The sequence below is a fragment of the Branchiostoma lanceolatum genome, chromosome 1 (assembly GCF_035083965.1).
Source record: "Branchiostoma lanceolatum isolate klBraLanc5 chromosome 1, klBraLanc5.hap2, whole genome shotgun sequence".
Lineage (NCBI taxonomy): Eukaryota > Metazoa > Chordata > Leptocardii > Amphioxiformes > Branchiostomatidae > Branchiostoma > Branchiostoma lanceolatum.
In genome coordinates this window covers 42,119,421-42,133,944 of record NC_089722.1, presented here as the reverse complement: position 1 = coordinate 42,133,944, position 14,524 = coordinate 42,119,421, and the positions used below count along the sequence as shown (strand labels likewise).

The 14,524-nt window shown below is 44.1% G+C and overlaps 2 protein-coding genes across 2 annotated transcripts; one reads left to right on the top strand and one right to left on the bottom strand.

Annotated features, from left to right (window-relative positions):
- Positions 1–7,101: 7,101 nt before the first annotated feature.
- Positions 7,102–9,848, top strand: LOC136423802 (uncharacterized). Its single transcript, XM_066412124.1, has 2 exons — positions 7,102–7,235; positions 7,681–9,848. Exons 1-2 carry the CDS (start codon positions 7,110–7,112, stop codon positions 7,978–7,980), a joined length of 426 nt encoding a protein of 141 aa, XP_066268221.1. The 5' UTR covers positions 7,102–7,109; the 3' UTR covers positions 7,981–9,848.
- A 775-nt stretch (positions 9,849–10,623) lies between these two features.
- On the bottom strand, positions 10,624–13,791 carry LOC136426904 (potassium channel subfamily K member 2-like). The gene is made up of 3 exons (XM_066415627.1): positions 13,242–13,791; positions 12,070–12,428; positions 10,624–11,216 (listed from the first exon to the last, which is right to left on the bottom strand). Exons 1-3 carry the CDS (start codon positions 13,789–13,791, stop codon positions 10,884–10,886), a joined length of 1,242 nt encoding a protein of 413 aa, XP_066271724.1. The 3' UTR covers positions 10,624–10,883.
- Positions 13,792–14,524: the final 733 nt, after the last annotated feature.

Genomic DNA, 14,524 nt, shown 5'->3' with positions numbered 1-14,524 from the left:
TTTTGTACTTGATTTTCTTGTTATGTGCCCATGATTTGTGTAAGTAGACTTTTGTGTACTTAATGAATAGCTCGGACGTAGACATGTAATTTGTAACGTTTCGTTATTTGTACTACCACAACTTACACGTATTGTTGCTGATTGTGTTTTTTCCAGCAGCCAAATTTGTGGCTGAACTACAATTTTGTATGGCAAGAGTAGTCTTAACAAAAAAACAGCTGCAGTTTTGGATGAAAGCTGCTAGGGGGCCCTGAAACCCACTGTAGAAGTCGCATGGTCTACACTACAGTGGAAGTGCCTTATGTAAAAGATGTTACTAGTAGTTAGAACTGTGCTCAGCAATGGGATGACTTTCAAGTACACTTCTGGGGTGAAAAAAGCATCAACATTGGTCACTTAGAATCAGGAAAGACTCAAAATTTGGGATTTCAAGCAAATTTCCAAAGCCTATACACACACTAGTTGTTGCAGAAAGGAAGATATGATAACATACATAGAAGAAAGAATGGTCTTCCTTTCTTTTGAACAACATTATGAAACTTTGCTGTACATCTAGTATCAGATTGAAATGCAAGACTTTTAACATTGTGCTCTTAGAGTTTGGGAAACGGCTTTATCAGGTCACACCAATTTATTTCTTCGGTTTTTGGATATGAATAAATATTGAGCAAAATACCATTAGATTAAAACAGAGGCAATTGGGAAGATAACTTGAATCTGACTATACCCAATCCCTGAAATCTAAAGCATAAACTTGTCACCCTTTTCATGTTGTTTTCACGACATGTTTAGGGTTCTTTTATTCCTCACTCCAAGAACGATCAGATTGTATTGGTGTGGTTTGAAAGTCTGAAGAATGAATCAGAACTGAGACTGGAGTAGACAGAGATGGGTGGGTGGTGCTGTGTGCCCCTGAATTGTGTAGATGTGTGTCCGACTAATAGAACCATACTGCTGTGTTGGTGACGATTCATTGATGTACAAAGTTTTAGCCATAGACATGACATTAGTGCCACCTGTGATCTGAGACTCAAAAATTTGTTAACATTTTGCATTTGCTTGCTTTTATGTTGAAACACAAGCAGAATTCTGTCACTGTCACCGTAAGAGCTTTTATTCCAGGGCTTTTGCTAGAGTCTATTGTTTGACACATTTTTCCTCGTGCATAAAACCTTTGGCTTCTCTTGTATTCCTGAATTGTAGTTTCAAGCATATTCCGTTGTGGAAAAACTGAACTTTCATCAAACTATGCCATAACTTCATACCAAAATTTATATGTCCATCATGGTTGTATGAAAAATCTGATGCCACATCAACAACAAAAATTGAAAACTGGCAAAAGCCCTGGCTTATTTTTCATCCATGTTAACGACTTAACTAGGTTGCCATGTTTTTGCCATGGGCATATACATTACACATGTACTTGTTGCTTGGTCCCTCCACCGCCTATAGACTGTATGAACCTTGTGACTGAAGCACTATTGCCACAGGACAGAGACCGATGAGACCTCTGGAAGATCATCGGAAGACCATAGAGAGTGTTAAGAGATCTTTGAAAGACCTTCAAGCGCTCACTGAAAGATGGTTGAGAGATGTGTCCAAATTTTGGATGGCCACGAGTTAAGAGATCTTTGAAAGACCTTTGAGCGCTCACTCAAAGACGTTTCAGAGATCTTTCAAATTTATGGATGCTCGGTGGCCTTGTCTATGTGGAACCACTACTTAAACACAGTGTTTCATATGTTGAAGTCGTCTGGGCCTGCTGTGTGTGTTGTTATCCACCCCGATGTTCAGAATCAGTTTTGCTCCGTTGCCTTATAGAAACGTCCATGCGCCTTCGTTTGTGTAAGACTTGCACCTTTGATAAGAATTGACAAACTTCTGTGAACAAAAACGTTAATGCTAATGTTTGTGGACTGATATATTTTCTTGCACCTTGGCTTACAGAACTTCTTTAATAAAGTAAATAGAATCATTTTTTGTGTCTTTCTCAGTGTGTATGCATCATGTGTGTGACTGTATATACATTGTAAAGTGTATGTGTATTTGTTTATATTGGTTTGGCAGTTCAGGACACATTTGCCCAACTAGCCTGTGGCTATTACAAGGGGCTAGCACTGCTGACAAGACAATATTTAGGATGGTACAAATGGATTTGCATGAACAGAATAGCAATCAACAATATTGTGGGTGTATGATCATGCGTGTTTGTGTGTAGGATCTAGGAATGTGTGTGCGTGCGTCTATATATATATACAGTGTATATGGATCAAATCAATTCCAAGCTTACGAAGTGCGGAGGTTGTCAAGCCGCTTGGTCATATTTTAGGGGTTACATTGTATATTCGTCATTTTGGATGGTGCCGTAAAACCGGCTTATAGGGAGCTTCGGATGTCAAACACAATCATGTCACATGTGCCTAATTGTAGGAGTGACCATGTCACGTGTGCCTCACTGAAAATGCAGCTCTGGGCCAAGTCGAAATGAAGATACATGTAATTGGAGAAAATATTCTATGATGACCAGACATGTAATTGTAAACGTGTAACATCGAATCTTTCTCCATAATCCTAACTACACATGATACGACACATACAAGTGAACGATACATGATATCAAAACAAAGCGATTTCCCGACATATTTCTGACTTGGTCGTAAAAGTGCCGCATAAATGTTTCATTTTTACATTCAAGCACGAAGTATGTATGCAGGGACGCTCGTCGAATTGCAACGCAATATTTTGCCACAGGTGAGCTTTTCTTGCTCTTTGAGACAATAGAGACTCTGACGGTGTAACATTTTGTGTAAAGATCGCAACATTTCATTCTTAGGTGGCAAAAATTCAATTTTAGACCGCAAAAAAAGGGCAACACACGAGCTTGCATTTACGAGAAGGGTGGTGGTGGTGTAACGAGCTTTGAAAATTACAATCCAGGTGACACGGAATGTTGACCCAAGAAGTACTTTCCGATATCTCTAGCCGTTTTTCAACCTTCAAATGTTTCTTTTATATACTATTTCTTGTTGTCACTGAGATCTAGGAATCTTAGCCGGGATAGTCCATGGAATGCGGATAGAACTTAGTCTCTACCAGACTAACTAACGCCAGGTATAGGGAAAATATTTGCCAGGGAAGTTAGGCTACCAGAGGGTTTATTGACCCTCACTGTGGACTGACTCTAAGGCCAATTATTACCTTTTTTGCTGAACTCCATACACTCGTAGGAAGGCCTGGTGGAGGCTACATGTAGATAGAACTTGGTAGAGTGCGGACACAGCTCGATAGACAGTACAGGACACGGAACATCAACAAAGCCGACAGCATGGAGAATCAGGACATCGAGTTAACCGACGTCACGGTAAGAATGGACAGCAATATTAGTGCGGACAGCGCCGACGAGTCAGATACAAGTAACAAAGCCGAGAGTCTACAACAACTAAAGGAGGCGGTCGGACGGGAGAACAGCAATGTCAGCGACAGCAGAGAGCAGGTGGACAGCACAAGGGCGTCCGCCATGAGTCCAAAGGACGTGAACACAAGAGGAAGAGACAGCAACGTCTTGGACAGTTTGACTCAGAGGAACAGTGATCTATTGAATAGCAACGCGGAACCGGACGGCAGAAACGCACAGACTGCCATCACAATAACGGCTGACCTTGGAGAACAGCAGCTAGATAGCGCAAACCCTGACAGCAGCGGCAGCGTGGCTGACGTCATCAGTGAGATGTGGGAATATCGAGCGGTGAAAATCTTCGTTTCTGTGACGGTCCCCCTCGGACTGTACGTGGCTGACGTCATCCTCTCGCTGGTTCTGGCTGCCAGGTATCACGACACCGGACACCTGGGCTGGTTAGTATCAACTTATTAACTTTCCATCGGGTTATCCCTCTAGTCGATAACTAACTAACTAAGTTTTTGTGTTCAATTCGTTTTTTCGCACTTGGGGTAGAGAATCGGACTTGCGCCTTCAACAACTTTATGTTATACTGTATCCTTTGCTTCTTACACATTTATTAAGTCCATCACATTTATACAAGTTGGTCATCATATGTCGTTACAATTTTGTTTTTCAGCTTATGTTGTTCATCTTTATGTCTTTTTTATGTATATGTATATGTATACGTTAAGTGGTGGCGCTAAGATCACTTTGTCGACTTGAGTGCGCCACCACTAGTACTACGTCTTTTTTTTTAAAATAAATTCATCAGAGCCTGATGTTGCCATCGATTTACGAAGAAAGTCGGCTCAATTGTTACTGTAGCAGCATCTCTTCACCCTAGGTCAGAAAAATCAATGCTCGAGACAAGTATTGACTTCACTGACACATAAGGAGAAGCAGGGGTTACGAAGGCTGCTCGGAAAATTCCCTACCCCATTTAGGCCGGAATGTTTTTGGTCCACTCACACCGGGGCATGCCCCTGCTCTTTTTCGAAAGATGTGGTGGGTTCTTTTACGTGCTCAAGGTGTGACTCTCCTCAAACACGGGACCTCCATTTAACGTCCTATCCGAGGGCCGTCCCCAACTCTAGAAGAGCTAGGTACTCATTTACACCTGAGTAAAGTGAGGATTGTATTGTCTTCCAACTTGATTGATAGATTGTCGGCCTTCTCTTCGGCAGCCTTCTTCAGGTTCGATTGACCAATCACGTGATCTTGCAAACACGTGATATCAGTAATGGATCAAAAGTGGCAGGCATATAAATGTTGTTATATAAAGACCGAATTTAACTGGATAAAACTCGGAGATGTACTTACCGACGTTTCTGCTGTTTATGTATTGTTTATCCGCATGCCTAACCTTCATTTATCAAGCCGCGGTGCTGAGAAGTCGAACCCATGTAGTTTATCATTCTTGTAGTAATTTGACAATGTATAGATGAATCGTATGTATTTATCATCGTACCTGTATGCTATGTATGACATGTTTTTATCGTATATTTCGAATTCGTATCTGTATACTATTCTTGTGTTCTGACCTGTACTAAACCCAATGGGTATATGTGTACAATAAAGGTCTTCATCATTGATCAATATCGTTAGGTCGTGGCTGACGCTAGGGTTCGTGGTGGGACCGTCGGTTCTTCTACAGATCCTGGCCGCCGTATTTCTGTCGTTCGATGACGTCATCTTGACCCGGGGTCGAACCGCGCTCTACCTGCTGCACCTGCTGCAGCTGGGTGTCGTCATCGACTACGTCGTCATCTTCCTCCGCATCTGGCGGGGACTGGGAACGAGAGGGGCGGACTACGTCGCGTGGTTCCCTCCCATCATGCACCTGGTGGCGGCGGTGCACCAGTCGCTCCCACAACTCTGCACGCAGGTGAACTTTCTTCTAAAGATCTTCGGGGTCTGTTCGGGTGTTTGACCCGGAACACAGAGGTCCTGGGTTTGAACCCCCTGACATGCCACTGATGTTGTGCCCTTGGTAAAGGCACTTAAATTTAACGACTTCCCTCACTCCACCCAGTTGTGAAAGTGGGTACCTGACTTCGGCTGGGGAGGTAAAAGGTCTTTGGCTCCACCGTCCAATACCGTGTCCCAGATACAGTGGTTAACAACCATTGGCATTGCCGCCACGGCCTCAAAAATGGTATGAAACTTACTGCCTCTACGTAACCTGTTTTGCAACTGTCCGTGTTCGACGGGTGCTCTAATCTTGGTATTCCAAAAGCATGGTATAGCCGGTCGTCCTAACATTTCAGACAACTAGTTTTGAAAAAGGAATACTAGAATACATGTACAGTCCCTTGTCGAGGCTGCAGTACCATCGTTGATTACTAGTCGGCGCTTTAAACAGTCTGGGGTTCCTGACAGAAATAGTACTTAATAACAACATTTTACATTGGGAATCATTTACTCAGTAACTGAAAGTACCACCCCGAAGACCATAAATAAATGAATATGTAATGTTCACTTCAACAAGTTATATCAGTGTGCTTGGCTGAAAACGCGAGCCACAGCATAGCAGCATTGCACTAGTATTAAACTATCGAAAATGCGCTTTACGCTTCTAGTCGAAAAAGCGTCAGTCTAAGAACGGATGCTTTACTTTTCTCTCTCCCGACGTGTAGGTGTACATTTCTTTCCTGTCGGGTGGCGTGAGCGGCCTCAGGGCTGCAGTTATGGTCGTGGCTCTCCTGGGGGCGCTGCGAGCCGTGGTGGTGTTCCACTACATCTGCTTGGAGCTGAAAAATGACGGGACCGAAAGGGGAACGCCACAAACAGAACAGCCGCAGGGAAAGGTCTGAATCTGAAGATGCAACGATTGTGCTTGTCTAATGGGTCTTTTGTCGCCTTTTCTACGTATAAGTAACAATAAAAGGTAAGGTAAGGTAAGGCAAGGTAAGGTAAGGTAAGGCAAGGTAAGGTAAGGTAAGGTAAGGTAAGGTAAGGTAAGGTAAGGTAAGGTAAGGTAAGGTAAGGTAAGGTAAGGTAAGGTAAGGTAAGGTAAGGTTAGGTTAGGTAAAACAAGGTAAAATAAGATAAGATAAGATAAATAGAATAATCTAACGTATGATATGATATGATAACATATGATATGATATGAGATAATATAAGATTACACCGAACTTCTATGAATATTTTTATATATGATGTCACATTATTTGCACAATATCGGTTCTTGCTGGATGGTTCGCTTATTGTATTTGTAATATTATTTTGAAAAACCAATAAAGATTTTTTTTAAAGATAAGATAAGAGCTTGAGAAACATTACCATTGCTGGTGTGTTACGCCGCATGGCTATATAGATACAGACAGATACAGATACCCCCGAAAATAATTTCATCAGGTTGGTAGAACATAGAGTATCGGAGATTCTTTTTACACAACCGGGAATTCTCACCTGCTAACGTTTCGATGTCTGTCAGACACCTTCATCAGAGCTTTTGACTGGAGTACTGCTTCTCACCGCTATAAGTAGCCGATGTAGGTGGCGCTTTTGCGGTGAGAGCACTGTCCCAAATGTGGCAGGAGCCTACTAGTGCACCCTTAGGACAAACTGGATGACCTAGCAAAAACGGATTTTGCCTTTCTACGTGTGTCACAATGCGTACTACGTTCTTTCTCCCGTCCCTTTACTCCTGCTGCAGATTGTGTCCCGAATGCTGCTGTTTGCGGTGTGGAAGGTTCCCGAGCTCGGGGCACGCGTGCTGGCGGTCGGGCTGTGCGCCTCTGCCTTCCGCCTGTGGTTCACCCTGCCCCTGGGGCTGCACTGGCTCGTCATGCTGGTATGGACTAATCTCCAAGCAGATGTTTCGGTGGCAAATTCGTAGCTGCCGTGGTCACCACAGTCTCGGCTGACAGTTGACATTTTGCTATCGAAACATCTACTTGGAGATTAAGTAAAGGCGCCATGAACTTTTCATCTATACAGTTCATGCATATCTAAAATTTTTCTGTACTTTCTTTTGTACTTTCAATTCAACGACATTATACGTGTATATATACGATGTCATTGTACCCGGTACTTTTCCTTTTTAGTCATTTCTTTTCCACTGAAGTGGCCAACGTTGAGCGACCAAATCTCTTATTAGTAGTTGTTCAAACGGATTTCGTTGACAAGGAAGTGTGTAAGTTTTGAGTGTTTCGTTATGCGTTGTATTTCAAAAGCATTCTTTTGCAGTCACGTCATGGATCGTATTGAATTTATTAAGTCATGACAAACCTCTCCAGGCCGTGATGCTGGTCGTGGTGGGTGACCTTCACGAGTGCGTCGGCGTTCTGATTGGGGGGATCCTCGCCGCCGTGGAGACCTTCAGCATTAACTTCTCCATGACAACGACCTCGACCTTGGGGGTCAACGTTGTGCTGACCCTGACCGGAAACGTCGCCATGGCAACGGCCTGGTACGTTCTGGGAACCCAGGAGAACGGCTACGAGCTGACCTACCTGGTTACCGTGGTTACGTGTTCTGTAATCTCGGCTGTTCTAGGAGGAGTGTATTTGAAGCTGTTTGGGGAGGTGAAATTCTAGAATGTTGCCATGACAACGGATAATTTCCAAGGGAACAGGTATAAATATTTGCTTTTATTGAATATCTGAACCCTGGAAATTAGCCTCACCTCTGAGGCAAGAGGAACAGAGGAAAAGTACAGAATTGCAGCCTGAGTTACCGAACTGGTCTATTCCTTCGTCTTTCGTTGTAGATATTTAGTTTAACTACTATTACATAATCGTAACTACTATAAGATAATCTTTAAAATTTTACTTATCTATTTATCAAATCTTCAGATTAGTGGGAAGTCCCTTCGGCTTTATTTGAGCAAGCTGGTTTCGAGGAGCCCTGATCTATAAAACAGAACGTAATAAATACAAAGTCTAAAACTTAAAAGGACACACAAATAACCAGACAATCAATTAAAGCGTGTGACAAAGGCAATGGCTCGAATAGACACTATAGCATTAGGAACTCAAATGGAGAACTGGGTGATAACTGAATAACGAATAACAAAATCGCAATCCTTTTCGGTCTAGGGCAATCACGGTTTTGGAAGTAAAGGTGATAAAAGGGTACGAAAATGGCCCCAAATTCGCCCGTTTTTCTATATCATGTAATGTAAATTTTAAGAGCCAAGAGTAGCTAGTGTATTGCAATCATCGCACTGTTAAGTATGATTTGGTTATGTCTAGTTTACCAACATAAGTTTTCGTGATTTTCTTATCATAATCTTCATATCGGATTGCTTACCCGGCCGACTAAGTTCACTCTGACTTTAGTTGCATTTTGCTAATAACGTTTCAGCAACGTTGAACTGTAATTTCCAACACAAAAATTTGGAGTTACCCAAATGTTCGACTGTCCAACCCGAGTCTTTGTCAAGTACTGAGGAATTTATAAGTGGAAGTACAACTTTGTTTCAGAATGATTTCTACCAACACAGATAAACTTTCAAGCTAACGTTCAATGGACCGTTCCCGTCGAACGCCATATGGAACATATAGAACCCCTTGTTCTATTTGGAACACCTCCGTCAAAAACAGCGCGTAGCGCTAGCAGGACAGAGATGGAACGTGTAAAGCAGGGTACGTATATCTGTGACAGGTTTTCCATACTCGATGGATACAGCCGTCAACAAAGAAGGCATAGCATTTTTCTTTGGTCCACTCCGAAAGAGTTTCAGAGCCGCTAGCAATGAAAGCTCAGCAGAACTCAGTCCGCATTATTCTCAGGCGGGCTTTTATGTCCGTCAAGAGCTGTTTTTGATGGAGGTGTTCGAAATAGAACAAGGGACGTGGCTTATGCGGTGTTCGACTGAAACGGTCCATCGAGCTTACTTGTACATGTATAATCTATCCACATTAGTTTTTAGTTGTATAATATCAATCTTTATTTCAAATATTCTCTCTATAGTTTTACATAGTTTGCCTCCATTAACTTTTGTTCATACGTAGTTGTAAGGTAACGTTATGATTCTTGTCCCATTAGTATTGTAAGTATAGTTTGTATGAATTAGCTTTTGTTTTATTCATTATTTAGGAACAATGTCTCTATGAAATAAACAATAAACCAGTAACATCAAATAAATACACGTGTACAACAGTTTTGGGACTGAAACTTTATCCACATTTTCAATAGATTGAAATTTTGGGATCGTTGGCATTCTGTAAAAAACATGAGCCGTGGCGAAGCCGCATTGCGCTACCACTAGCTACTTGAAAAAGCATCATGCTTCACCTCAATCAAAGATGACCGCTTTAATTTTTGTGTGTTTAACATCTAACCTCATGATATTAATCCGCCGGGTTACATAAATCCGACACTTTTAAAAAACAGCGGATTTGAGAGATCTCTAGTGCAGCACCCCCAGATATACAAAGTTCAGATATACAGGGAGCATTATATCGGGGAACGTTGGGTTGAAGATCTGTTTGGACGTACCTTTTCAGGGTGCCGGAATTAAGTAACCCGGCGGATTAATGTGAATGGAGGTTACATCTGTCAGACGTGCTGCCTGGCTTGCCGCCCGGTTGCAGAGTATGTTTATTCAGTGACTTACCAACCTGATGAAACTATTCAGGGCTGTAAATGTGTTGTGTTTAACACCGGTCTACATCTGCCAGACGTGCTGCCTGGCTTGCCGCCCGGTTGCAGGGTTGTCCACGATCATAATGAGCGGAACCCGCGGCCTCCTGCGAGATCTGGCCGCCGGAGCGACCCTCCCTCCCATTGCCACGTCTTTGCTGTGCATATTGTGGTCCTTCTTGTTGCCATCACTATGGTCCTTCGTATCCTCATTCTGTCCAATACTGCCTTTCCCTGTTTTGCTGCTTATAGATGCGTATCCAAACACCTGTGCTGCAACGCAAAGTGAACCAGTCAGATTTGCTCTGAGGAAGGCGACAGATGGTCATCGAAGCGTCGGTTGAATAAACCACTTGGTTGTGTACAAAGAGCCTTTTCCAGTGACTTACCGACCTGATGAAACTGTTCAGGGCTGTAAAAGTGTTGTGTTTAACACGGTCTACATCTGCCAGACATGCTGCCTAGCTTGCCGCCCGGTTGCAGGGTTGTCCACGATCATAATGAGCGGAACCTGCGGCCTCCTGCGAGGTCTGGCCGCCGGAGCGACCCTCCCTCCCATTGCCACGTCTTTGCTGTGCATATTGTGGTCCTTCTTGTTGCCATCACTATGGTCCTTCGTATCCTCATTCTGTCCAATACTGCCTTTCCCTGTTTTGCTGCTTATAGATGCGTATCCAAACACCTGTGCTGCAACGCAAAGTGAACCAGTCAGATTTGCTCTGAGGAAGGCGACAGATGGTCATCGAAGCGTCGGTTGAATAAACCACTTGGTTGTGTACAAAGAGCCTTTTCCAGTGACTTACCGACCTGATGAAACTGTTCAGGGCTGTAAAAGTGTTGTGTTTAACACGGTCTACATCTGCCAGACATGCTGCCTAGCTTGCCGCCCGGTTGCAGGGTTGTCCACGATCATAATGAGCGGAACCTGCGGCCTCCTGCGAGGTCTGGCCGCCGGAGCGACCCTCCCTCCCATTGCCGCGTCTTTGCTGTGCAGGTTCTGTTCCTTCTTGTTGTTGCCATCACTCTGCTCTTCCGTATATCCCACATCCTGTCCAAGATTGTCTTCCCCTTTCTCATCTCCATCCTCCGACGTTCCCCCATCCATCTTCTCCTCGACCTTCTTGATGGCCTGTGAGACGAGGTCGAAGATGGTGGCCAGGAACGCCAGCCCCACGACGATCCACACCTTGGAAAAAGTAGAACTATTTGTATATATATTAAGTAACATCCTCTGATAACATTGTACGACGAATTCGTACACACTTGTTCTAAGAAGAGGGAAGAGACATTTAAACGATAGATGTAATGACAGCATAGCCGTACATGTTGGGCTGTTTTGTAAGGCTATGTTGATTTGATGATGTGGACAATCAATGTTCGTCCGTTTCCCCCCAAAAAGGATTTTACTATACTGTAAATCATAGAAAGCAGCTGCAAAATGAGAAAATATATGCTGTAAATTGCAAAAAATGTATTTCGGAAAACGGATACTAATGTCATAGAATGCCAAAGTCAATTCCAAAGTCAACGAAGAAGATTTGAAAGAACAAAAATGAATATTCTATTATTCGGTATACCAAACTGTGTGTTAAGTATTGTTTATTCTTCCTGGCCACCTGGATTTTATATTGAAGGCAACTTGTTTTTGCCAAACTTTTCAAAGTTTATTAGCACACTCGCATCAGTTTTGGGGTAATCAAATCAACATGGCATAAACGACAAATGAAGTCTAGCATAGGTTTAGTTGTTTTGTTCCCCCTACTGTTCAAGAACGCTACAAGTGATTTTCTTTACGTAAAGGTTTCATGTAATAGTGAAACTGCTGCATTTAGCCCACGCGGACAGAAACGTGCAAATAAAGATCATTATTACCTTCATCATGATCCTGTAGCCTTCCCAGTAGATCTGCTACTCGGTGCCGGCCACGAAGCCTTTTTTTTTGGAAACGGACAAAAAATGATGCCCGAGCGGATGTCAACCATATAATCAAATCAGCATGGCCTTATTTTGAATTCTAATTAAAAAAAGATCATCATTACCTTCATCATGATCCTGTAGCCCTCCCAGTAGTTCTGCTTCTCTGTTCCCGCCACGAAGTCGCCGAACCCGATGGTGCTAAGAGACACGAACATGAAGTACACGGAATCCAAGAAGCTCCACTTCTCCACGAAGTGCACCACCCAAGCGGGCAGAACGAAGAACACTCCCGTCCCCAGGACCAGACAGCACGCCCACGCTATGCGTGAGGCCGTGGCAGGCGTGCACTTCGGGTTCCACCGCAGGATAGCGTCGGTGAACCGCCGGGCCACGTCGCTCATGACTCCGGCGAGCCCGCTGAGAAACGCCGCCGTGAGAGGGATCCCCAGCAGCGCGTAGAAGATGACGAACACGCGGCCCCCTGTAGTGTAGTATTAAAATAATGTTTTTTATTGGTCAGAGATTACCCACAATGGCAGCCTATTAATTAGCGCTGAATTGATGCAGGGTATTACAGGTTTCACACAAAACACAATGTATATAATATCTTATCCACACTTGCATTTTGTGGAATTGTCGCAAGGGTCTGGGCGGCTGCCATTCGGCGTCACCAGGTGACCTCAATACGACCTTCCCCAACCGAAGTCAGGTACCCATTTACACCTGGGTGGAGTGAGGAAAGTCGTGTGAAGTGCCTTTCCCAAGGGCACAAGATCGGTGACATGACAGGATTCGAACTCGGGACCTCTTGGTTCTGAGTCGAACGCTCTGCCGTTGCGCAACACGACCCCAGTATTAATTCCAAGTTTGTAAAATACGCATTTCAAAATATGGAGATGGTCTATCTAAGCACAGAAAGTAGTGGACTCTAACCTCCCTGTACATACCCCTTGAGGTTTGTACATGGTGTAATAGGACATTTTTGCAATGGGGGTGATTTGGGAATAGCCTATATCTATGTGGAGAATGGATTTGGGGCTCAGATATTAACTGTAATATCTTTTGAACTACCTATACTTTATGGTGTTAACTATGTTTGCTAGCATATACCTGTATACTAGTTTGGTACATAGTCATAGTACAAAATTCAGGGGGTATGTACGGAGGGGGGGTTGATATTGAAATAATCACAAAATTGTTGCATTTTCATATTCAGATAGACCCTCCCCATATTTCTAGGTGCGTATCATGTTCAGCAAAATCTGCACTTTTGCGAAAAAGTACCTCCCCCTACCTGTAGTCTGCGGAGTGTGTGCGCCGTACCCGATGGTCGTGACTACGGTCATCGAGAAGGTTACGGACGGCAGGAAGTCCCAGTGCGGCGGCGAGCTATCTGCATCGTCACTGAATGGGTGCAGTCCGCTCTCTGAAGCTGTCCACACCGTGTGGATGATGTCCTCTAGCTGATGCTGAGACAGAACCATTGTGGGGACGTGCCTGAGTCTGATCACGGGTTGAGTCATGTTGGTCGTGTTTCCAGGAGTTTCCCACGTCAGGTTTCTGAGACTTTCGTCCAGGTGCTCCTTCACTCTTCTCACCAGCACCGTTACGTCATCCTGTCCCAGGAGACGGTCCGGGTCGTCTGTGGCGTTGTTGTTGTGGTTGTCGAAGGAGTCATGGTCAAACAACTGCTCGAAGAGTTCGTTTTGATCTTGATGAATTTTGAAGGTTTTATCTCGTATCTTCTGCTCCTGTGGCGCCTCCAAGACGTGGAAAACGCCTCCTCCGATAAACAGGTATCCCGCAAACGTCACGGCTAGAACGAGGAGAGTGGTCTGCTTCATTCTGTCGTGTGATGCTCTAGGCTCTACCAGCCTCCGCGGGTCGCTGGGAAAATAGTAGAAATTGGCCAAATAGACACTGCACGAAATGGCCTCGTATCCCGGCGTATACGTACAGGGATTCCTCCAGAAATATTCCATATCCCGGTGCGGATTTAGCGTATCCGAGGGATACGAGGCCATTTCGTGCAGTGAGAGTCAATTATATGAAGGGAGTCGGCTACGGAGAGAGGGTCGAATATTGCGCCTGCGAATGTTACCCTCCATGGCCAAAGTCCCCCCCCCCCCCCCCCGGCAAATATTCTCATTATAGCCGGCGTAGTTAGTCTGGTAGAGACTGCGATGTTCACACATCGATGATTGCACAAGACTGAGTGTTAGATCAGGGATAACGTTAAAGGCTGTACAAAACCACAAAGACATTTTACTATTCAGACGGCTTGACTTAAGGTTAGATCAGGAACGGCGTTAAAGGTACAAAACCACAAAGCCACGTGCATTTGAAAATTCAGGTGCGTGTGAGGTTTCTAACAATCGTAGCACTTACCGCCCCTCACCGCAGGATGCCATCGTACTGGAGTATAATCATGGCAACGTCATTGTACTAAAGCACTGAACTACATTTATGCCACGGAGCGAGATCGGTATTGTCAAAGGTATTGTGTTGTGTTGTCTACACGAAAAGCTCGGGTCAGAAATCCCTGGAAGCCCTTCACATCCCTGGAAGTTCTACATT

Bases quoted from the DNA above. Each gene is read 5' to 3' on its own strand.
- LOC136426904 (XM_066415627.1), bottom strand. From the start codon at position 13,791: ATGAAGCAGACCACTCTCCTCGTTCTAGCCGTGACGTTTGCGGGATAC. The intron at 12,429-13,241 runs GTAGGGGGAGGT...ACTACACTACAG, and splicing joins ACACACTCCGCAGACTACAG to GGGGCCGCGTGTTCGTCATC. The intron at 11,217-12,069 runs GTAATGATGATC...ACTTTTTCCAAG, and splicing joins GCTACAGGATCATGATGAAG to GTGTGGATCGTCGTGGGGCT.
- LOC136423802 (XM_066412124.1), top strand. From the start codon at position 7,110: ATGCTGCTGTTTGCGGTGTGGAAGGTTCCCGAGCTCGGGGCACGCGTG. The intron at 7,236-7,680 runs GTATGGACTAAT...AAACCTCTCCAG, and splicing joins TGCACTGGCTCGTCATGCTG to GCCGTGATGCTGGTCGTGGT.